The 23,970-nt window shown below is 37.9% G+C and overlaps 1 protein-coding gene across 3 annotated transcripts; it reads left to right on the top strand.

The window, feature by feature from the left end:
* Positions 1-675: 675 nt before the first annotated feature.
* eml3 (EMAP like 3) lies at positions 676-23,519 on the top strand. Of its 3 annotated transcripts, XM_088424748.1 has the most exons (24): positions 676-899; positions 5,128-5,304; positions 5,374-5,479; positions 6,552-6,998; positions 10,160-10,270; positions 10,347-10,375; positions 10,929-10,964; positions 11,676-11,796; positions 11,869-12,018; positions 12,111-12,180; positions 12,833-12,943; positions 13,195-13,290; positions 13,935-14,069; positions 15,056-15,194; positions 15,567-15,718; positions 16,598-16,723; positions 16,788-16,919; positions 18,389-18,456; positions 18,558-18,646; positions 18,731-18,828; positions 19,538-19,625; positions 19,746-19,844; positions 21,213-21,343; positions 21,629-23,519. In XM_088424748.1, exons 1-24 carry the CDS (start codon positions 875-877, stop codon positions 21,797-21,799), a joined length of 2,907 nt encoding a protein of 968 aa, XP_088280874.1. In that variant the 5' UTR covers positions 676-874; the 3' UTR covers positions 21,800-23,519. The 3 variants fall into 3 exon arrangements, 1 of the variants encoding a protein (XP_088280874.1); XR_015866884.1 differs by lacking the exons at positions 21,213-21,343; positions 21,629-23,519 and having other exon boundaries at positions 18,530-18,646; positions 19,746-19,806; XR_015866883.1 differs by lacking the exons at positions 21,213-21,343; positions 21,629-23,519 and having other exon boundaries at positions 18,527-18,646; positions 19,746-19,806.
* Positions 23,520-23,970: the final 451 nt, after the last annotated feature.

Here is a 23,970-nt window from a genome sequence, read left to right as displayed (position 1 = left end):
GCTAAAATCGATGTAAAAATAGGTTTGTTGGTAAGAACGATTTCCTTCATTTCAAAATACCGTACCGCATGGACGTATTTATACGCATTTTAGCCTTTACTTTATTTTTATTCTGTTTGATCATCTTATTGTGACAAAAATAAACAAGATTATAAAGGAGGAGAACATTTACCATCCATAACCCAACCATAAACGCAGTTAAAAATACTGTAAAACGTGGGCTGATTTCAGACTAATTTGAGCTTAAAAAAAGTTTCGTTACATTTCATTATATTCTGATCTGTGCTAGGATAAATTGAACAGTTAATATGGAAATGTAGCATCTTTTTATTTTTACTGCTGAAAAAACGCGTAATAGCAGGGGTTATATTGAATACCGAACTGCGTAATATGAGTCAGTTTGTTTTTTGTTTGCCACATTTCATCATAAAGTGTCCCAAAAAATGTATGAAAAGGGGGGCTTAAATTGCATTTTATGATAAAATAAGTCAAACTCTATTAATAACAACAGAGTGGTGATCAACAATGTTAACGTGCAATACTTAGGTTAAATTCGCTTAAACCTCACTGAAAATGCAGCTATAAAAATGTCCACATGATGGCGACAAATACTCAAACAGATAAGTACGAGGCGTACTGTACGCTCTACTATGAGGAGTTAAAACCGAAGCGAATTCGAGTTAACTAATAGTCAGAGTGCGGATACAAGACATGGTGGACTTTGTAGACAAAATTCTCTCAGCTTCCTTTGCAACTTGACGTCAAGTGACACTTCTCTCCGCCAGCATGGGGACGAAGCACACTACTTTCTGGTCGCCACGGGACTCTCGACGACACGCGTCATAAAATTTAATAAATAAACAAAAATCACAGCATGGAGTCCTCAACCAACAGCTTGGGTGAGTACTTTTGTATTGATCGGCAAACCGTTGCTTTATTATAATAATAATAATAATTATTATTATTATTTTTACATTGCGTGAGCATGTGAGCGCTGACATAAATGCGTGGGCGTGGAGGCAGATGCTAGCTAGTTTACAAAGTTGTGTGTTAGTGTATGTGAGTATTTTTGTAATCAACTGTTTCCTTGTTCGTAAATAAATCATTTGTAAACGACGTTTTGTAGCCGTGGGGCTGTTTAAAATGTGTTTACAGTGGCGTGGAAAAAAATCTTTGCCACTTCCTGATTTCTGCGTTTTTATCTGCATATTTATCACACTTAAAAGTTTCAGACAACCATACAAATTTGAATGCCAAAAAAGCCCAGTTAAAAACAAATTTCAGTTTTTAGATGAAGTTGTTTCTATTAAGAGATAAAATTAATCCTAATCTCAGCCCACGTAAGAGAATAATTTCATTTTGACCCTGATAGTGATCTTCATTTAGACGTAGTACAATGCCAACATATTAATGTATCCGCTTACCAAGGAATTATATGAAATGAATTCAGAAGTTTCAATTAGACAAAAGCAGTGCTTTGCTGACATTTTGTTGCCTATTGGTGACAGGTATCTATGTTGAAGTAAATTGAGGCGGCATATGAGTTGTTGCTATCCTGTGGCATCAAAGTGCCAAGGAACTTTGTTAAAGTGAGTTGAAAGCTTCACCTAGCTAAGAGTAGTTCTTACCCACCATCATGTGGCAGCTTGCTCCCAAGAGCTATTTTGAAGTGAATTTGGGAGCTTCATTTGTTTTTCATTGAACCCTTAGAACATTCTTAAGAACCACAATACCACCATTGATTGTGTGTAAGTGTTTTTGTGTTTGTGTGCCTTTGTTTGAGTCAGATGTTTGCAACACATAACGTCTGCAATGAATTACATAATTTCTTTAAAAATCCCTTCTAAACATAATGAGCATCTGTTCCTTTACAAAATATGCTTCAAAGTAAGAACATTTCAATTCGACATTGGTAGAAGATTTGAGGACTGCTTTTGTTGTTTTTTAGGAAGTCTGGTCTGGATTAATGGCATTTCAATGTAGAAAACGGATTTTATACACATTTATATTTGTAAGTCAAGTCACCACTAACATTAATATTAAACAAGCATCAAGAAAAGAGTCAATTAAATTCATTGTCTTGCTACTAAATGGATGACAATATAAAACAACCACTGTAATGGCACATTGTGAAACACCATTTTATTATTCACGTTTGGAGCAAGCTGAGTCACGCCGATTCAGTCACCGATTGCCAAATCTGGCTCCTGTACGTTAACAGGCGTAGCGCGCTTGGGCTGGCTTCCAATAGTCCATGGTACATCAGCAAAACCTCAGCCTTTGTGTGATTTTTGGAAGAAAAAAAACAAAACAACAACAACAACAAAAAATTCACAACAAGCAGCAATTTTGCAGGTGTTTAACATTCTTTTTTTTTTAAACAGCCATCAAGCTGTTTAATGCCACTCCCTCTTGAACTTACTGTTAAAACTAAACTTAAATAGAATTAAGACTTAGCTTTGCCTTAGGAACATCAGTTTAGGGTAATGCTAACAGACAATGTAAAGACGCTAAAGGCTAAAAAAAAATAGCATCCATGTTATGAAAGAAACAGATATTTTAACTCAAAAGAAGTGGTAATACTTTGATAATATAACATTACTCTCAGATTATATTCTTTATCCTCTGTCAAAATTACTCATATAACTGCATTTTACTAAGGAGTTATAGCATTTAGCATAAAACTGGAAGGGAAGGCAATGATTGAATTAATGCCATGAGCATGTGACATACTGGTAACTCACAAACTACAGTATTTTCCGCAGTATATGGCACACCTAAAAGCCTTAATTTTTTTAAAAAGTTGATGGCGCGCCTTATAATCAGGTGTGCCTTATATATGGATCAATATTGTGATTGGGATTCGTAGATGGGGGATGAACTGATAAAGTGAGCTTTACCTGTTTCTTTTGTGCGTTTACAGAACTGATAAAGTGAGCTTTACCTGTTTCTTTTGTGCGTTTACAGTTGAACAAGGTTGCTCATATTGACATTGAGTTATTATGCTATTGAGAGTTTAAAGTTATTATTTGAGTTATTATTCTTATTACTTTGAGTATTACTATATTGTGATTGAAAAAGTTTTAAAATATGGCATTAATTGAGGGTGCGCCTTATAATCCAGTGCGCCTTATCTGTGGAAAAGTTTTCAAATATGTCATTAATTGAGGGTGCGCCTTATAATCCGGTGCGCCTTATGGTGTGGAAAATGCGGTACTTATCTCAACCAGTACCATTTTTTCACTTTCTTTTTTTTACCCTAATATGTGAATTAAAAAAAAATCTGTAAATATGTACCGGGGATTGAATGTTTGCACTACGTAAAACGAAAAAATACTTCTTAAGGATTGAATGAGTTAATCATACTACCCCCAAGTGGTCAAGACGTACAGAACAAAAAAAGCAGTAAAATGTTCACTGAGGTAGAGCAAAAAATAAAAAATCAAACTTTTGTTTGTCATTGGTATTACTGTACATTGTAATTATTTTTATGAATGATATGTTCATAAATATTAAGTCAGTCTAATAATAATGTCTCTAAAAGTGTTCAGAAACGAATGACATTTGGTCACATCCCTGCACATGACATGGAGATATTTTTTAGAGGCTAAATTTGACATTTCACCAGTGTGTTAAGAACAACTGTACCATTGATGTCCGACTCTAGACAAACGCTATCATTCTGGAATTTTCTTCCGGGGAGACTCCCCCCTCCAAAACAAGATTGCATCTGGGATTCTCTCATAAATTAAAACCTCTGGGCCTTGGCCGAAACCTTTTGACACAAGTATCTGTACTTCTACTTAAGTACGGAGTGTGTGTACAGCAAGCAATGCTGTTCACAAGGGTCAGGCTATGTGCCAAAAATGTAAGACCTACACGCTGCACCGTGTTTTCTGAAAGCCTGTTCCAAGCGGGAAGAACCACAGGAAACAGACAATAAAACTTTGGACTTGTTCGCCAAGTTAAAAGACGGCTGCCAAAAGTGGATCCCGTGAAGAGGCAGGAGTGGCCGTGGTGCGAGTACAGCTTGTCGTGTTTCCGCCATGCGGGTTCTTCACAGGCGTGAGGAAAGAAAAATGTGAATTTTCTTGAGTCAACCTGGATGATTACAATTTTGATTGACTATAACGGGAGAAATAAACCCAACAAACATTTATTTAAAGGTGTGATATTTATAAGGTTTGAAAATTTTCTGGCAAAAATAATCAATGCAGATTTAAAATCAATTTCAACACAAACATAACACTCATAACTTGTGCATAACGTGCTAAAAGCAACAGTTGATTTTGTCATTTTTTTGTATTAAAATGTAATCTTTATGGCTTTACTTGATAACAAAATTATTTTTCGTGTTTGTTTAATACCTAAAAACACATTTCTCTACTTGCTGTTGACTGAAAGTGACCATATATGCAGAACAAATCAAGGCTCATCTGTTGGTCATGTGACATTACCAAACTGAGCAGTTATTGGTCGATACTTGTGCCTTGAGCACAAGAAATACAAGAAATACAAAAAACAATGTCTTTCGTATTCAATGAGTCAATGAGTTTTTTTTTAAATGATATATATATATATATATATATATATATATATATATATATATATATATATATATATATATATATATATATATACTATGGTTTTGTGTAAAGTAGTGACATCCAGGTCAACTTTGCACAACTTCCTTGTATTGCTCACCTATTCATTAAAATTCAGATTTGCTTTGCTTTCAGTCAACAGCTCGTGAAAAAAAATATTATTATTTGTACGTGAAAATTTTGGTTATCAAATAAACTCATTCAATCCCGAAGACGTAATTTTACGTTTTTACGAGTCTGGATATTCATTCCCAAGTACTTTTTTATATATAGTTTTTTAAAATATTTTCAAATATTAGGGTAAAGGAGTGTCTAAAAATGCCTGGTACTAAAATAATTACTTATAGACAAAATATGAACTATTTTGCTAAAAAAAAAAAAAAAAATAGGCAGAATTAAGTCGACTATCTCGTTAAATGCTGCAATTAAGTAGTTAGTACCTACTGCTCACATGCCTCGCCCTGGCCTACTGTGACAAAAATTTGAAGCTCCACCAACATTCCATCATTCTCTTTGTCCTCAGATGATGCCTCGGTGGACGGCAGCGGCGAATTCGCCGACCGGGCGTCGCTGCTGGAGACGCGTCTTCAGGCGCAGGAGGACGAGATCACGCTACTCAAGGCCTCGCTGGCGGACGCCTTGCGCAAGATCCGCCTCCACGATCGGCTTCTTCCGGTGCTGAAGCAGCAGCTCATCGCAGGTTTGTTTGACCCGCTTTCTGTCCAACTCCAAGGTCTCAATTTGACTCCTGCGATCTATCTTTTTTTAGTGAACCCCGCTGCCGCCAGACTAATCAATCAAGTCTGTTGCCACGAGAGCGGAAAGCTCTCTTCCGGCTTCGGCGTTGAAGATGGAGTCCTCCAGTGTGGTTCCAGGTGCTGCACTGTCATAAAAAAACGAGCATAGACCTGCGTGGTTTGCTTCTGTTTTTATATTAGTCTTGCGGGTATCATCAGCACAATCAAAACATCAGTAGCAGCAAAAGCAAAACAAAATTGCAGATTCAAGCAGTTCAATTCCGTCTCGATTTAAGAACTGAGCCACAGTTTTGGTCCAGTCCAGAGAATGGGTTCCCCGCTGACCAGAGAGTCAGGTGTTTGAATCTTGTTCTCGAGTCCAGGGGCTGAAGGAAGACATGAAAATCAACGATTCTATAACAGCGGTCGGTCCGATGAATGATAAATTTAACTTAAAAAAAACACCCCAATGGCACCTTTTATAAAAATAGAGTGATATGCATTTTTTGTAAGGTCAGGTTTTTTAGCCTACAGCATCAATGCAACGCACAATGATAGCAACAAAGACGCTAATATAGCGAGCATAACAAAGCCAAACTTCTGACATTTCTATGTGATTACAGCCGGACATGCAAGATTTTATGGACAAAACTAATCATTGTCCAAATTTTGGACCACATAAAACCATTATAATTAGAATTCTTGAGATGCATTTTAATAGGATTGATTACTTTGATTTTCGTTCGATTTTTGCAACATTCTGTTGAGCGGCGGTCAAACAATGTCAGCAAACAGAAAACTCTTTGTTGACTCGTGTTTCACCTCAAGACAGTAGGTGGCAGTAGAGACCAGTTATTGGTTATGTCTTAAAATGTCATCATCACGTCATAGACTACAAAGACAGACCATACCATTTTTAATTTTTTTTGTGGGTGTTAATAAATTCAACCTACATATGTATGGATAAAGCTGATGTCACTGAATAATTTGAGTGGTTGAAAGAGCAAAAATATTCATTAATAACTTAAATTATCACGCCTTTAAAAGCATTTACAAAATTAGGAAAAAAAATGTGTAGTCTGCAAAGTGTGTGCACAAGGATTAAAAACGTAAAAATACGTCTTTGGGAGTGAATAAGTTAATAAAAATGTTTATTTTGCCGCAGATATTGATGGCGCACGTAAATTTGAACTCCATTTTTTGTATCCAGCCAATCACCACAGAGCATTGCGGCCAAGACTAACGGCCACACGGCAGGCTCGGCGTCGGCAGAACCGAGAATGTCGACAGTGGACCGGTCCACCCAGACGGAGGCGAGCGAGGCCGCTCAGGAGCCAAACGCGTTGCAAGGCACGGCGTCTCTCTCCGGGCGGTTGCAGAGCCTCCACCTGGAGGACGCCCTTCCTTCTCGGGCCAAGCTCCACCGCGCCTCCAGCGTGGAGGAGGACGAAGACGAGGACCTGGAGGACGAAGAAGAACCGGCGGAGCAGGAAAAGGACCTCAATTGGATCGCTTCGGTTGAGGATCCCATCCAGCCTAGCACCATCAGCGGTCTTCGGGACGAAAGTCGTTCTCCGGAAAATGCCGATGGCGATCGGAACCCCGACCAAACGCCCGGCGCTCCGTCCCCCATGCGGAAAGAACCACACAAACCTCTGTGCGTGAGTTTGACAAATTTGACTCTTCTTTCTCCGGTGTTAGTCCAAAACTTGGCTAGGACCGCCACTATAGAGTATTTTCGGTATACAGATACCCTACAGAACACGTGTCTCAAGCTCCGGTCCTCGAGGGCCGTAGTCCTTCGTGTTTTCCAGGTTTCTTTTCCCAGAACACCTGATTCAAATGATTAGCTCATCAGCAAGCTCTTCAGGAGCTTGAAAATGAGCCTAGTCATTTGAAGCAGGTGTGTTTGGGAGGGAGGCATTTAAAACGTGCGGCCTTTGAGGACTGGACTTAGAGAGCGTTCCAATAAAATATAGTTAATTAATAAATTGTCAACAGGAACTATTTATAACAAATTTAAATGGACAGAAGAATTCTTAGCTCGTATTCTATTCATCCTAGCATATGGCTACAATAGATTTTTCTTTTTGTAGGTCTTGAGGTGGTACTCGTGCGTTTTTTTTGTTTGTGTGTGGTTTTTTGCATGTCTTTTGTTTTAAGGTTGTTTTGTTTGCAGCTGTTTCCATTAGTGTGTTTTTTCTCATTTCTTTTATTTTTGCGTCTTGTTTTTATTATCACATCTTTGTTTTGCAGTGGTTTTCTGTTAAGTTTTTTTTTTGCTTCCATCTGTTTTCATCGCTTTTAAGTTTGCATCTATCATTTTTGTGATTCTATTTTTTTTCCAGCGGTTGTTTTTTTTTGTTAACGAGTATGCAGCTATTTTCATCTATGTGTTTTTTTTTGTATTTGTTTTGGTTTAAGTTTGCATCCATGTCGATTTTCTGATAGCATTTTTTTGCAACATTTTTCTATTAACAGGTTTGCTTTTTGTATGCAGCTATTTGAATCCGTGCATTTTTTTGCGTTTGTGCTAAGTTTGCAGGGGTTTTCTTTTATTGTTTGCAGCTGTTTTGGTCTTGGTAGGGTTTTTTTTTTGGAAATTTGCTTCTATTGAATTTTTGTACTCAATGTACACGCAGACTCGTTTCAGCCCTACTAGTCTCAACCACCGTGTAGCGTTAAAGCAGTAAATGGGAGAGGGCGCTGGAAAGTGCCGTCACCACCAATTGACGCTTTTCAAGTTTGTGAACATATTTGAAGCCAGTGGAAAAAGTGACATCAGGGCAATTTAGCGAGTGTTTACAACAAGGGTTCTCACACAGGGGGAGAACTTTTTCCAAAGACCACTTTCATAATCCTAACACCAATGAAACATAACCAACATGTGCATAGTTCAAGTATCGGTGTGGAGTATCGGAACTTTTTTTTCGTACGGATACAAACATATGGTCCTGGTCTTGGTGCAAGTAAAACTTAAACATTCAAGAATATGAATTTCAAAAGCTTAACAAAGGTCAAATCAGGTTCACCAGCAAATGTTATCCTCATTTGTTTTGATTGGCTGAAAGCTAAGGCGGGGCATGGTAATTGCTTTATTACGGTTAGTTTATTGGCTCGCCTGTCACTATATGTGGCAATGTATACACTTTTGAATGATAAGGCTTGATTTATTGCAAATTCTTTTTTGACGCAATTTACAGCTCCAGTTTGAGAACAGGTTTTAACAGGAAGATCATCATTTCATGCGTTTTCCGATACCGATCAGTGATCTCATCCTGTCTTTTCACTTTGAAAGACTCGTCGCTCTCTTTCTTGCCGCGTCAAGTCGATACTGTCTTTTATTGAAGCGAGCATGTGCGTGCATGCTTTATTCCTTGTTGTGGTTTGCTGATTTTGCGCGGCGATGGTTCACACATGCCGCAGCTGGGCTATTTTGGCTCGTGTTCTCGTGTCGGCGGTTGATTTTAACTTCCTGCTTCTCAGGCTGGTCCACATTGTCGCAGCTTATTTGCCGTCAAGGACAGATTGTGATTTTACTACTGTTTAAAGACGCAAGGATTCACAATGCTTCATTTTTGACATGTTTCATCAGATGATTTAGGGTTGTACTAGTTAAGGATTTTATTGCATTTAGGTTTGACTTTGTCTTAACTTTTTAAGCTTCGGTTAGTTTGAAGACTTTTTAATGCGAGTCATTATCTCTTTTAGTGCCAAGCGTTATCTGAAAAGGAAATCCGTAGAGGGCCAGTATGTTTAGCATTATCGTTCATCTTTCAAACCAACAGAATATCATGTGCATTTTCTATGGAAATATGGGCAGTATTATATGAAACATTGACTTCCATTCCTTACTTTGAATTGTATGTAGGTAGTAGTTATGTTGTATGTTTGGAAACACTGCCATCCAATGGTCACAGTTATCACTACAGTTCACAATTGGCTTATACTTGGTAAGCATTCGTCAAGGGTGTCGGCCGCACTCCATAAAACTTCTCAAACCTTTTCTCTGCCCATTGCCATAAACGTTGATGGTGCTCCTTGGTAGGGTTTTCATCGATGTCCTTTTGCATTAACGGTGCCCAAATGTTTGATTCTTGAGGGAAAAAAAAATACTTACGAAATTTCCGATAAATTGGCCAATTCATTAAAAAAAACAATTCCTCCCAGTACATTTTAATAAGTGTCAAATATATGCAGATTTTCACTATTTACGGGCCGACCTTGCACTTATTTTCTTAGTAGACATCAACGATCAATATATTGTTTAAAAAAAGTTTGCTTTTATTTTGGAAAGCAATCATCAATCAAACAAAAAAATTAATCATCAAAAAATGTTCCTGCGCTGACAAAAAAAAAAAAAAAAAAGAATACAAGGATAAAAATCAAAATATTTTAAAAAATTCAGTCTATTTATTAATCGATTATTTAAACAATGATTAGCCGGAGCTTTTTTTTCTGTGTTTTTTTATTTTGTCGCATATGTTGAATGCATTATAATTGTGTATTTTGAAAGAAAGTAAACAATAATTCTCAAACAACTGACCTTCTTTAGCTCATGGACACAAAATTGAAATAAATATATTTAAAATGAACTTCCACTAGAAAACATACAATAAGAATTCACATAGATGAAAACAAAGGACATTAACGCTATAAAGTTCATTTTCATTTCGAAAAGCATTTGATTTTAGTTTATTTTGTTTTCCTTTTTGAATTTTCGTTATTTGATTTAGTTTTCATTAACTGCATTAATTCACTTCATTTTCTTCCCACCGCACTTTGAGTATTTATTTATGTATTTCGTTTTGGCGGCAGCATTCGAAGGAACAGCGAGAAACTGGGGAACCTGAAGAGGCAGGTCAAGCGCCTGGACAAAAAAGCCGCTTCCTCGGCCATGCTCCTCGCCCGCTCGCCAAGCTTAGAGAAGTCAGGCGCTCATCTCATCGCTTGTCCACTTTATCCGATGCCTCTGTTCATCCCATTTGTCTTCCTTTCTCTGCAGCCGTGCCAAGGAACTCATTGCCAATGCAGGTGATGCATTTTTTTTTACCCTAAGCATTTAAATTGTGGTTTTGCATTCATTTACACATGTGGTGGTAATAATAAAAATAATGATAATAACGTAAGGTTCAGATAGCTGAGAATCTCAAGTAGAGCAACAACGTCCTGCTACCCTTCACTTGTGTAGGGAATGAGTGATTGCGAGAGGTCCAAGCCAGCAACATTTGTGGTTCAGAGTAGCTTTTTATAGGATACAGTTAAGATTTATTTTAAGGCCACGTCTCCTGCAGTGTTCGGGAAACATTCACTTGCACTTAGAAAAGCAACTGGAAGCTCACAAGTGGTAAAAGTTTGTCTTTTTTTCTTCCTTAACAAATAAAGACTGTTTTTTTCCAGAGTAAAAGGCATTATATTTTGGAAGCAAAGTTATGTTGTGTTTTTCAAATATACTTGTGAAACGACTCCATTGTCATAATATTAGTCTTTATACTTAAATCCTTATCCTCATAAGATGCCCTTTTATCCGATTATGACCAGTTTCATCAATTTTCTATTATATGTCCGCTTGAATTTTCACTCACAGGATCCCCTGGCTCCAGGAGAGCAACATACAGTCAAGGTTGGTACACCCGCAATTAACATTACACACACACACACATATGTGAAAATATATCTTATATATGTGTATATATATACACAGTATATATTGTATGAATGTATCGCTAATAGCAAAAACACCATACTATACTCTTTAGCTATATGGGATTTTGAGAGACCTCAAATAAATAAAAGTTTTTTATACAATATACCTTACTGTTTTAATGAATTAATTTGTGAGACATGGCATATGAATGGTTTAAGAGTTATTTAGTAAACAGCTATTCGTATATGCATTTCAACAATGCACAATCAAATCAATTGAAAATAACTCACGGAGTTCCCCAAGGGTCTGTGTTAGGTCCTAAACTGTTCATCTTCAAGATTCAAAAGTTTTATTGTCATGTCGTATGAACTGAAATTTGCTCTGCTCTGTATCAAAACACTTAAAAGTCACACTTAAAATGGCTTCTGCTTAAAAAAAAGAAGACATGTTTGACTTACTGTTCGGAAATATGGAGAAACACCCACAAATCAAATACCCACATTCTTTTCAAACAATATTATTCAATCAATTCATAAAACAACCAACAATTTCACTATTTACCAAACTAACCACTCTGAAATTCTACGAGCTAGTTGAGTTCCAAACTTTAGATATTGTAAAAAATCCAGGAGTTTTTGGACATATTCATTTGAGTGTAATGATTATTGATAGGCTGTTGTTTTCCAGGCCAGTCTATCAAAATGTTTATCCGCGGCCGACCAATCACCATGTACATCCCCTCCAACATCCAAAATTACGAAGACCTGAAAATGGAGCCACCTTCTGAGAGACTGGAATTGGACTGGGTGTATCCTTTTCCCCAATTGCTCAGCCATTAAAGCAGCTGTAAGATGCGTCAACCTTGACCCTGACGCTGCAGCTATGGCTACCGGGGGCGAGACTGTCGGGCCAACCTGTACTACCTCCCGACGGGCGAGGCGGTCTACTTCATCGCCTGCGTGGTCGTCCTCTACCACATCAACAACCGCACACAGCGCCACTACCGCAGACACACCGACTGTGTTCGCTGGTTTGTGCAGAAAACAAATTAGCAACCTTTGCCTAATTATCGCTTAACACAAATTGTAATGGTTGATGTAAATATTTGTGCTTTTCTTGCAGTCTCACGCTGCATCCCGACAAAGTGCGGATAGCATCCGGGCAAACGGCCGGCGTGGACAAAGATGGAAAGGTGCTAATCCCAATCAGAAATTGAAATTGTTCATGTATTTAATTTATAATTTGATGTTCATTCATTCTTCCCAGTGCCAATTGGCAAGAAGAAATGCAAACAGTGATTTATTTTTTTTTCATATATACATAATCACTACTTTGATACTCTTCTTCTTTCTCCATTTGTCTACCGGGAGATTGCCCTCTGGTGGCTACCAAAATAACTGCAGATAAGCTGCACTGCTTTGTAAGATACAGGGTACAAAGCGTGAGAAAAAAGTAGCGACTTGTGAGATTTACTGGATAAATGGTCATCTTTTATACATTTTTTGATGAGCAACATTGTTAATCTTAAGTCTAAACTGTTCTACGCAGTGCACTTCTTACCTCCTCTTCCAAATTTCCCTTCATAAATTTTGGTATGAGATGATTTTGCTGGCTAAAACGACACATTTCAGTCAGCACGGTTTATTAAAACGTGATCATTAGGAAAGGCAACTGTGTCAGACTGCCAGCATCAAATAATCATTTACCTCTATCACGCCAGCCTATATGGAGCACTTGAGCGGTGATAAGTAACGACTAATTTACGATAGACACAGCTAGAATGGAACCCAACGAACTTTAAGGCAATTTGAATAACAATTACATATTTTGTTTCTGTGTGATAGCCTCAGCAGCCTTGCGTTCATATATGGGACTCTGCCACATTGGTCACCCTGCAGCAAATTGGACTAGGAACATTCCAGAGAGGAGTCGGATCTCTTGCCTTTTCCACTATGGTGAGTATGTACATATATATAACAGGAAACAAAAGAACAAAAGCAGCCACAGTGTGACACTTAATGCATCGTCACATGTGGGAAAGGAGAGCGATCGTTACAGATGCACTTTGCAGCCATTTTTTAAATACCTCGTACCTTACTGATCCGCGATAACTGCCGTAACTCTAGTTTAACTAGACTAGGTGAGAATTTACCATATTTTTTTTTCCCACTGGAACATTTGTGCTATCCCGTGTTTGTGTTTTCAGGACTCTGGCGTCTTCCTGTGCGTGATTGATGATTCCAACGAGCACATGTTGTCAGTGTGGGACTGCACCAGAGGGAGCAAGCAAGCTGAGGTCAAGGTAAGGAACAGTCAAACGTTGCAGCACTCCCGTTAATACGCGACGTTCACGAACACTTCCCGCACAACCAGCGTGCCGCGTGGGAAGGACAACTTATAAATACACGAGTTTGTCCAAGAGGAACAAGATAATTACAGCAGCCCCTCCCCTCTGAACCGCTCCAGGACAGTCCATATGCCGCTTTACTGCTCTTGCATGAATGGAGCTTTTTGTGCATGTGTGTATATTTTCTTTAAAATTTTGCTACATGGGGAAAAACATCTGCCAGAAATCTCGGCAAAGACCGTTTGAATAGATTTTCTTTGGCGAAAGAGTATGAAATAATGTAACAATTATGTAAAGCGACTAACATTATTTCAAGCTCATTGTTAATAGTTCAGTGTGTTTGAACTTGGCATTGCAAAAAGTACATTATTTTTATTCTTCCAATGAGCTATTGAAGAAAATTTTAATATGAAAGTGTATAAACATTCATCTTTGTCTGTCTTTGTGCCCGGCGAGACTCCTCTAAGTCTGGTTAGTTGGATTTCAGCTGCCACCGGAAGTAAATAGAACCGAGAATTGTTTCAAACGCTTTATGATTTAAAAGTTGATGCTTTCACCTTGACAGCCTGACTTATTTTTTTACTTTTCATTTTTTTAAGACCACCAATGAGACTGTCTTCGCTGTGGACTTCCACCCTAGCGACAGTGGCAACATCATCACCTGTGGTAAATCCCACGTTTACTTCTGGACTCTGACTGCGGGGCAGTTCACCAAAAAACAAGGCATCTTCGGAGTAAGACTCACTTGAGCCAATATCCTGCACCTCACTTTCACTTCCTTAATTGTCTCGTTATAAGATAAATAGAGAAGTAGAGCCTGGTCAAAAAAATATATGTCCACAATGAGTAAAGAAAATTACTTCCTACATTTTCAATGTTTCTTTATTATCACACATGCACAAGTGCAAGCCAACAAAATTTAACTTACCAGGCTCGAAATATCGAAAAAACACACAGACAATCACGAACAAAACGAGACAGGGCGGAAAGGTCTGCCAGTACTCGCTAAGAAGGTTTTAGACGAGAAAAGAAAAACTTGAAGGATAGGGGAGGAAAGAAAAAAAAATAGGACTCAATGGGGGCCACAGTATAAGGCAGGAAAAAAATTTGCACGTCACATAGAGATCACTACAAATCTTGACTGACAGCTGTTCCAAGCTTCCTACAGCAGCTCACTCCTGGCATGAGTCCGAGTGTTGACCACTCATCCCACACCAGCCGAAAAAAAACAGCAGCTAGTTCTTCAATCCAGCCGCGCCCATCTGGAAAGTTTTGCGATAAATCTAGAACCCAAAAACTCCAATAAGTAGGTTCCCTCTTATTTGGATTCCAGTAATGTAGATGTCCTCCACATCCTCTATGGACAAGATTGATAGGCAAACCATCTACCACTTGTTAAAGGAATCCATTGTATATACATCGGCAAATGTGGCAAAGGGGTAAGAAGGCTCTTCTCGTTGGGAGAATTGTCAAATGAGTTCAGAACACAGCTGACCAATTCATTTCGGAAAAAAAAGATTGCAGGAGTAAAACGATGTTTGAGACAATAGACAGCACAGGACAAAGTCAGCAAAGCAGTGAGATAAGAGTCAGAGAGGAGCACAGTTAAAACTCTCCACCTCCGTCAGAAGACAAGCCTGTTTCGTTTTTCAACCTCCACGACATGATGTAATTGTACCATGTTACCGTCCTGAAAGCGATTTATTTCCTTCTCTTCTAGAAATACAAGAAGCCCAAGTTCATCCAGTGTTTTGTGTTCAGCCTGACTGGTGAAGTTTTGACTGGGGATTCAGAGGGGAACATCCTGACATGGGGCAAATCTGCCGCAGATACCCGAACTCTTGGCAAAGGAGCCAAAGGTAGGTTGCGGGGGATACGTTGCAGATCACATGCGATTAAATACAAAGAATTAATTTGCATATTTAGCAAAGCTCTAAGGTATATAAAACAAATTAATTACTTTAGCAGCAAACCTCATTTTTTTATAAATGTGGTTGGTTGTTTAAAAAGCCACAAATAGTCCCTGGGCCATAGTTTGAGCTCCACTTTTATTACCTATAAGTGAAAGCTGTAATGTACATGTTTTTTTTTTGTTAAATATGCTATACAAACAATGTAGACGCTTGAAGTGATTTTAGTGTGTTAATGTGGAACAATTTCAAAGTAGCCCTCACTTCCTTAAACCCTCGGTGTATAGTGTGTCGTTCTTATATCGGCTTATTTCCTTTCAGAGACATTCCAGATTATGCGACAGACCAAAGCGCATGAAGGCAGCGTGTTCACCTTGTGCTCGCTACAAGGAGGCGCGCTGCTCAGCGGAGGAAGTAAAGACCGCAAGATCATCCGCTGGAGTGCCGACCTGGCTCCCGAGCACGAGTGTGAGGTGAAACAGTCTATAAGTCAAAGTCTAAAAGCTAACTATGCATAGCTCTGTTTTCCTTAGTCAGTGGTGTCCAAACTATGGCACGGGGGGGCATTTGTGGCCTGCCATCCCACTTTTAGCGGCCAGAATGCAAAACGTTGCTTTTAACTTGAGACTTGTCTCCAGTGCTGGTTACAATCATTAGTTTCCACTATCAGGAGGAATGGAGCAGTTTTGAAAATAACATCAAAACATTGACCCTTAAACTTAGGCTATTCTCGAGTTAAGTGCTTTACCATAGCTCACAACATTAGCATCTTTGTTGCTAGCATTAGCTGTGACTGCAGTTGGAGCTATGTGCTTGGGATTTATGTGGTAGTCTAAACTTGAGTTGCGTCCATGGTGAACAAGCTTCTTTTTACAAAGAATGCATTACTCTCCCTGTATCAAAGGTGCCGTGTGGGCATTTTTTATTTTTGTTTTAATTTAAGCATTCATCGGACTGAAAACACAAACACAACGACAGCCAATCAGTGTCCAGCATTGTGTGATTGATATTTGTTTTTCCACCCATCAACAGCTCAAGCACAAAAAAAATAGAAATAGGCCAAAGATTAAAATGAGATTAACACGATTAACAACTGTCACTTTAACCATATCTGTAATTAATTGATCGCACTTACTCTTTTAATCTGACTTCTGTGAAAATAGTTTCCACCTTTCTGTTCTGTGTCAAGGACAAAATTGTAAACATCCCACGTAAATGATTCTCAAGTATCTTCTAAAACAATGGCCAGTTTACGCAGAATTGCTCCTGTTTTTGGTTCCGTGTGTAAAAATGGGATTTTACTCTTTTGACATTTTTTCCATGACTCTTGCTCTTGTGTTTCACATGTCCAGATTCCCGAAAAATTCGGCGCTGTCCGCACCGTGGCAGATATTGACGGGGAGGAACTGCTCGTCGGAACGACGAGAAACGCCATCCTCAGAGGCACCTTCTCCACTGGGTTTTTGGCCATAGTGCAAGTGCGTGGTAGAACCTTAACTCCTTACATTTCTGGTCGCCATTTTGAACGTGACTCGCTCTCAGGGTCACGTGGACGAGATGTGGGGGCTGGCCACGCATCCCTCAATGAACAACTTTCTTTCCTGCGGCCATGACAGACAGGTGTGCTTATGGGACACCGAGGAACACACACTCCAATGGAGCATCACCCTGGAGGTACAAACCAACTGCTCTGGTTATTTTGTTATTAGGGATGGAACAAAACACAAAATCCTTAAGACCAGATGTCTCATGAGATTGACTCCACTAGAATGAGATGAGATGGGACTTTTGCAAAATTTGTAATTAACCGGAAAGCTAAATACTGTATTTTTCTGACTATAAACTGCGACTTTCTCATCATGATTTGAGCCCTGCGGCCTTTAGTCCAGCGCGGCTTTTCTGCTGTTTTTTCAAGCGAATGTGCGTTCAAGGAGTCAGTTTATGGAACAACTATGAAATATAATTGAAAAGATGTGAATCAATGACTGTGCTCCAAAAGAGTTTTCAAATATATTATTAAAAATCTTCTTAAAAATGTCTAAATTGAATAAGATCTTGTATAAAGGTTTACGACGTGTAAATTTGATGTACTGTATACAGTATATATGATTGTATTTATAAATGTATGATTGTATATTTTATTTATTTGCCTTTTAGTCCGGAAAATAAAATTTTTAGTTTTTTTTTTTTCTTTTTATTGAGAAGACACGCTTGCATATAAATATCAATATAATCTAGCATTCAAATGTAAAAATAAAAAGAGACAAACTGTCTTTTTTTTTTTATCTGCCGGTATTTTACCTTTCTTTTCTTAAACCGTAAAACCAAAATATTACCACATAGGTGATTTGAAAGTAATGAAAGCAACCTGTATTCCTCCTCTAGATCTATTGAGCATTTTAGTATATGGATTAAAATAAAAGCAAAATGATTAGGTTTTTTTTTTTTTTTTTTGCTTGATGAAAATCAACTATGAACACAGAGGTCCAAATAACACGTTTACATTTAATTATAAACGACCAATTTTTGTGGAGCTCAACATTTTTTTATTTTACACAAATATAAACTGTGATTTTATACAACTCTTACACCATGGATCATGGGCGCCAAACATTCGGCCTGAGGGCCGGGTAAGGCCCATAAAGAGGTTTAACCCAGCCCACGAGATGTTTTTCAAATCACCATAACTAACTCACGATAAGGAGCTAGTGGCTAATTTGGCAACAAGTGCTGTACATTACATCGTAAAAATGAAGTCACCTTTTTAGCACCCTGAATTAGCGATCGAACATGATTTCACAACAACGTTGTGTTGACTCGCGAATCCAGGGGCAACCATCTTTGGGTGAGTCAAGTTCACCGTCGCTGCGATACCTCTGCATTATCGATTTCAAAATAAAAACATACCCAGAGGGTTGTGTCAATATATTATTAGGGATGGGCGGGTTTATTTTAGAGCCCTCACCAAAATTGACTATGTTTTATTGTCACGCAGAGCTTTTACAGGCAAGGGCAATTTCCTGTGTACCCATGTTAAAAAATAAAACAAAAAACAGTCGATAAATCTGGTGTTTTAATCTCGCTTTACGTGATCTCATCCCATCCCTTTTTGTGATGCAAAAATTCATACTGTTTTTCCATAGGAATATGGCTTGTGTGCTGATTTCTGTCCAAATGGATCAGTGGTTTCGGTCGGACTCAGCACAGCAAGGTAACGAATTACGCTGTGGGCCACTTCAGAAAGTATTCACAGTTTATGTTTGAGCCTTGTTTCAAAATAGCAGCTTGAACTGTCTCTGCGCTTTGGAGCAGATGGGTGGTCCTGGACCTGCTGACAGCGGAGGTCATCTCCGAGTCAGTCGACGGGAACGAGCAGCATTCTGTCATGAGATACTCTCCAGGTGCTATACAGTACAAGCCCCTTCTGGGGGGCGTGTGTGGGGGGGTGGGTCCTCTTTCCGCATTATGACCGCTCATGTTTTCAGATGGCAGCTGTCTCGCTGTGGGGTCCCACGACAACTTCATCTACATCTATAACGTGTCTGATAATGGACGGCGGTATACTCGTTTTGGCAAATGCAACGTGAGCCTCCTCGTGGTTTTTTATTTGTTTGTTTGCTTTTACATTTTTTTATCATGCTTGTTTTTAGGGTCTGACCAATTTTGGGCAGAAAAAATACCAATGTCTGTTTTTATACGTCAATAAAATGACCACACTGAGGTTCAATGTATAGTGCCCCTCAAAAAGTTTGGAAACACCTTCTCATAGTTTGTATTATTGCAATTATTAAATATTGAAAATGTCCAGCTATATGTTAAAAGTCTTGTCTTTTTAAACATCTTTGAAATGACTACACTTTCAGTTCCATGTCTGCATCAAAAGTTTGTTCTTCGAATTGCATTGATAGCTTAAGAAATTCAAATTTGCAACTGCTTAAAATGCTCAGTTGTATATTGAAATTCATTCCATTTCATAAAGCATCGTCCACATCATGAAGCTAAGAAAACATGCAAACTTTTCATCTGGGCCAAAAATCTTTACAGTAATTTGAAGATTCTGAAGTATAAAACATTCCATTTTAAGTAACATGATTTGGTTTCCCAAATAATTATATTAATATTTCTTCATAATGTTAAGAATTTAAGTAACGTATTAAGCCACAAATCAGGGCATTTAAAAAGAAAAAAAAAAATTCAGGTAGATGGTGTTTCCAAACTTTTGACTGAAACTGGACTTGATAAGGAAAAACTAATGTAAGTCACCATATTTTTTTCCCAATCTGTCCCTACAGGGCCACTCCAGTTTCATAACTCACTTGGATTGGTCCAAAGACGGGAAGTACATTATGTCGAATTCAGGCGACTATGAAATTCTCTATTGTAAGTTGATGCACATTTTCAATTCAATTTTCAGGAAAAGTATTAATCCAGATTACACTTTTGCACGTCTTTTTAGAAGACAAAGGTGGCCTTAATACTTAGTATGTTCTATTCTGTTAGGGGATGTTGCTGCCGGCTGCAAACTGTTGAGGAATCGCTTTGAGAGCAAAGATCGGGAGTGGGCCTCCTACACTTGCGTTCTGGGCTTCCATGTCATGGGTGAGGAAACAAAAAGTCTATGATGAAGTCATGATCATGCTAAAAATAAATGATGCATTTTGGGACTTTAGGATGGATTTATGTCATTCAAATTTGTTAATTTCATAATTTGCTAAATAAACAGCTGTGTTTTGGCAGTTGGCAACTAGAAGGAATAACATTTTGTTGCCATTGAATGTATTATGTTGAAGTGAATTAAGGAGTTTCATTTCAACTAAAGTAGTGCTTGGCTGCCATCTTGTGGCTTCTTGGTGTCCATCAAGTATGTTGAAATGTAAATTTTGATTTTTTTGTGGCAGGACTTAATCAGCTATTGCAACTTTTATCATTGTTGCCATTTTTAATCATTTAACATTTAGACAAAACTATCAGCAAGGGCATCAGCCGGTTATTACCATTTTATGTTGTAAATAAAAGAGTAAATATATAACTGTATCGCTGTAAAGATAAAGGTTCCAAAAGAAATATAATTTTATTCTTTATTTAAGTATTTTCATGAATCTGTATATTCATTTTTGAATTACTGTTTCAAGAGATTAAAAAAATAAATAAATAAAAACTAAAAAAAAATTATGGATACTTTGTATTGTTGTGGCAGATAAAAGAATAAAGGGACCAAAAAAAATAATCAATTTACTATTTGTTCGTATTTTAATGAATCAGCACATTAATATTTAAATTACTGTTTGAAGAGATGTAAAAAAATAACTAAAAAAATTCTAGATTAAAAAAAATGATACTTTTTGTTGTTGTGGCAGATCAAAAGATTGATATACAACAACATAATAGTGAGTTCAGTCATTTATTTTCTTTAAAAGATGCAGTAACCATTTAACTTTTGCTGTATTCGAGTCTAGTCCCAAGTGCCGGCTGCAACCTTTAGTTTAAAGTTCAGTTTGGCAAAGACCTTTGCTATGGCTCGCTACGTTAGCGTCTTTTTTGCTAACGTTAAGTCTGGGTGTTTTGCATTTATGTGGCAGGCTAAACTTGAATACAATTATCATTCATTGGACCGCTTACATGCTCTTCCAATCATGCGTCATTATGCTCCTGAAAATGCCCTCCCACTCACAACAGGAGCGTATCACGTCATGTCAAACACAATGACAGCCAATCAGTGTCCACTTCAGCCTTCATTGATCTTTGTTTTCCGATCCCCAACAACTCAAGCACAAGAAGCCCGATGCATGAAAACAGATCTAATTAGCAACTAAAAAACATGGTTAGATATAAAAAATTTGATCAACATAATTAATAATAATAATTAACTGGTTACATTTAATCCATTATTTTGACACACTTAATCAGATTATTTTTCAATCAACTATAAAAAAAACAATCCTTATTCCCATTTTGTGGATTCTCTAGGTGTGTGGCTGGAGGGCTCGGACGGCACAGACATCAACGCGCTGTGCCGCTCGCACAGCGAGCGCGTGGTGGCGGTGGCGGACGACTTCTGCAAAGTCCATCTCTTCCAGTACCCCTGTCCCAAACCCAAGGTACGCGGCGCCGCGCTGTGTTTTGCTGAAGCAAATATTATTCTACCACGCCTCCCAACTGCTCAAGGAAAACCTGTTTTGGAATTTACATAAGTGCATGAGAACATGACTAACTTTATTTGCTGCTTCGTTTCAATGTTCCTCTCTTTTTCTCCCATTTGCTACTAAATCAGTGAAATAATTTTTGAGAGTTTCATTTACTGTAAGGAAAAAAAAAAACAAGTAAAGCCTCTTGTGTTTAGAATAGCGATTGTGTTTTTCATTTATTGTCTTCTGTGTCTTCAGGCCCCAAGCCACAGGTACGAGGGTCACGGTAGCCACGTCACCAACGTGCGTTTCACCCACAGTGACTCCCACCTGCTCTCCATGGGTGGCAAGGACACGTGCATCCTCCAATGGCGGGTGGTGCGAGGCGGAGCCACAAGCTCCGCGGAACCCGCCCACAATAGCCAGTAGGTGGCCACGACAAAAAGAGAACCAACATGAAGTATGGACAGGTGATAGACTTTGCAGGACTACTTTGGAGTTTGGCCTCAAAAGAGCAAAATGTGACTGTTGCTGTGATATTCAAGAACATTCCGCTGTTTACTGTCCTTGTTTTTTGTTGTTTATTACACTGAAAATAGCCTGGAATAATGGTGGTACCGTGACTTTCAAATTGAATTTCATTCATTTGTATAGCAATGAAAAGGTTTCCTCTGAAATGTATTACAATGCAACTTGAGTAGGGCCCGACCAGATATACATGTGACAATAATTCTCGAAAATCTACATGGATTTTTTTTTTTTTTTTAGGCTGATGCCGATTCAGATAGGAAACAAGACAGCTCCGATAACTTATTAATCATATGTAAGCATGGGCTTATAAGAGATTCTGATGATGTGATAACAATTAGTAAAAACATCACTTTCACAGTATCACGGTATTAGAATTACATCTCAACAGTATTCTTTTTCCATTAAACAAAATCTATTCTATTTTTAAACAAATTATTGAATATTTGGACCATTGAGTAACGCTCACCATGTTAACCACAAAATAATTAACATTCTCATTGTTGTTTTTTTTTTTTTGTTCTTAGCGAGCCACAGTGCTCTGTAACTGGTAAGCTATTTTTAAGACAAAGACGTCCTCCTTATTCTCCATGCATGTCAAGAAGGTAAAAAAAAACAAAAAAAAACAGCGATTTCCATTTAATTATTTTCAGACTGGCTTTTTGAGTCAAGTCTGCAAGCACTAGTGATACCCTATCAATGGTCATATTTCTGTCAAACTGCACGTTTCCTTGAATGCCCACTGTGAGGCCCATTTAAAAAAAATCCCCTAAAATAATGATGTGATATATTTTCAAAAGAGCTTTGAATGTTACCATACCTAAAAGGTTTGTTGAAGCCCTGCTTCAAACAACTTAGCCATAATTTGATGGCTGTGTTGGCTAACAATGAAGCTGCCAGTAACAGACTGGCAAAACCTGTTTCCAGGAAACAAACCGACGTTACCTTCAAATGGCTAGTTGTGCATTTGTGTATACATTCCAACAAATACTGTAGAATGAATTATGTGACTCTGGAACCATTTTTTTAACATTATCTCAGCTGACCCTGGACTGGTCACCAACCAGTCACAAGGAAAATTAGATAAACGACCGTCCACACTCAGATTCACACTTATGAATAATCTAAATCTTGACCCAAATGTGTTTTTTTGGAATGTGGGAGGAGTAAAGCTCCAAAGGCAAAACGAGAAACTCAAATTCCACAAGAAGGACTACGCCAAAAACTATCGGTAGAGGGCAGTGTTGGTCCGCCAGAGGTGCTGTAAACGTGAGCATATTTTTTGTTTTTTTCGAGCTTAATTTTTCAATTTACTCGTGACTATTTTTGCCCAAACAAAAACGTAGTCTGTAATTTTCGACAATTGTGTGTTTGTACTTCTTTGATTGCTTTTTTTTAAACATCACTTGTTTTGATTTTGATTTCTTAACTCTTCAAATTCCATTTTTGAGGCAAAATGTCCAAATTGGAAAACGACCTCAAATGAAATTGTATACAGTGTTTGCATTCTCTTTGCAAAATCTACAATTGAAATCATTAGTTAGATAGCGTAAATACATGAGTCATTTTTAACTTACTGTCATGATTGTCATTAAAATAAATAGAAATGAATATAAATGAACGTAGTTTTCATAGTCTCAGTCATTATGATGCACTGTTCTCCTTCTAGTTGTTGGATTTGTTGTTTCCCGTTAAAATGAAAATATATTTTGGACATTTATACTATATTGTGCAGTATAAGCAATTATTTTCAATGTACAGCGTAGGTTATTTGCTAAAATCGTTTTGCTCCATTTGGAAAACATAAAAAACAACCGATTAGAACCAATCTAGATTTTTTTTTTCAAACGTAGGTTTCAATTGGCTAAATGATGTGACAATTAAAAACATGATGTGAATAAACAGTATAGTGTTCCTACATTTCATTGTGTTTAAGTGGGCAAAGCGAGTGTTTTTATTACTGTTATTTTAAGTAGAAATCGTCCCAATTTTACGTATTAAAACACGCTTCGTATTGAATTTATCGCTTGAGCCAGGGCGACATTTCCGGCGTTTGCCGAACGTTTCCGAAG

This window comes from Hippichthys cyanospilos, chromosome 1 (genome assembly GCF_059441005.1).
Source record: "Hippichthys cyanospilos isolate Australia breed blue-spotted pipefish chromosome 1, RoL_Hcya_1.0, whole genome shotgun sequence".
Lineage (NCBI taxonomy): Eukaryota > Metazoa > Chordata > Actinopteri > Syngnathiformes > Syngnathidae > Hippichthys > Hippichthys cyanospilos.
This window is presented reverse-complemented; position numbering and strand designations above follow the sequence as displayed.

Bases quoted from the DNA above. Each gene is read 5' to 3' on its own strand.
- eml3 (XM_088424748.1), top strand. From the start codon at position 875: ATGGAGTCCTCAACCAACAGCTTGG. The intron at 10,965-11,675 runs GTTGGTACACCC...GTTGTTTTCCAG, and splicing joins GAGAGCAACATACAGTCAAG to GCCAGTCTATCAAAATGTTT. The intron at 21,344-21,628 runs GTACGCGGCGCC...CTGTGTCTTCAG, and splicing joins ACCCCTGTCCCAAACCCAAG to GCCCCAAGCCACAGGTACGA.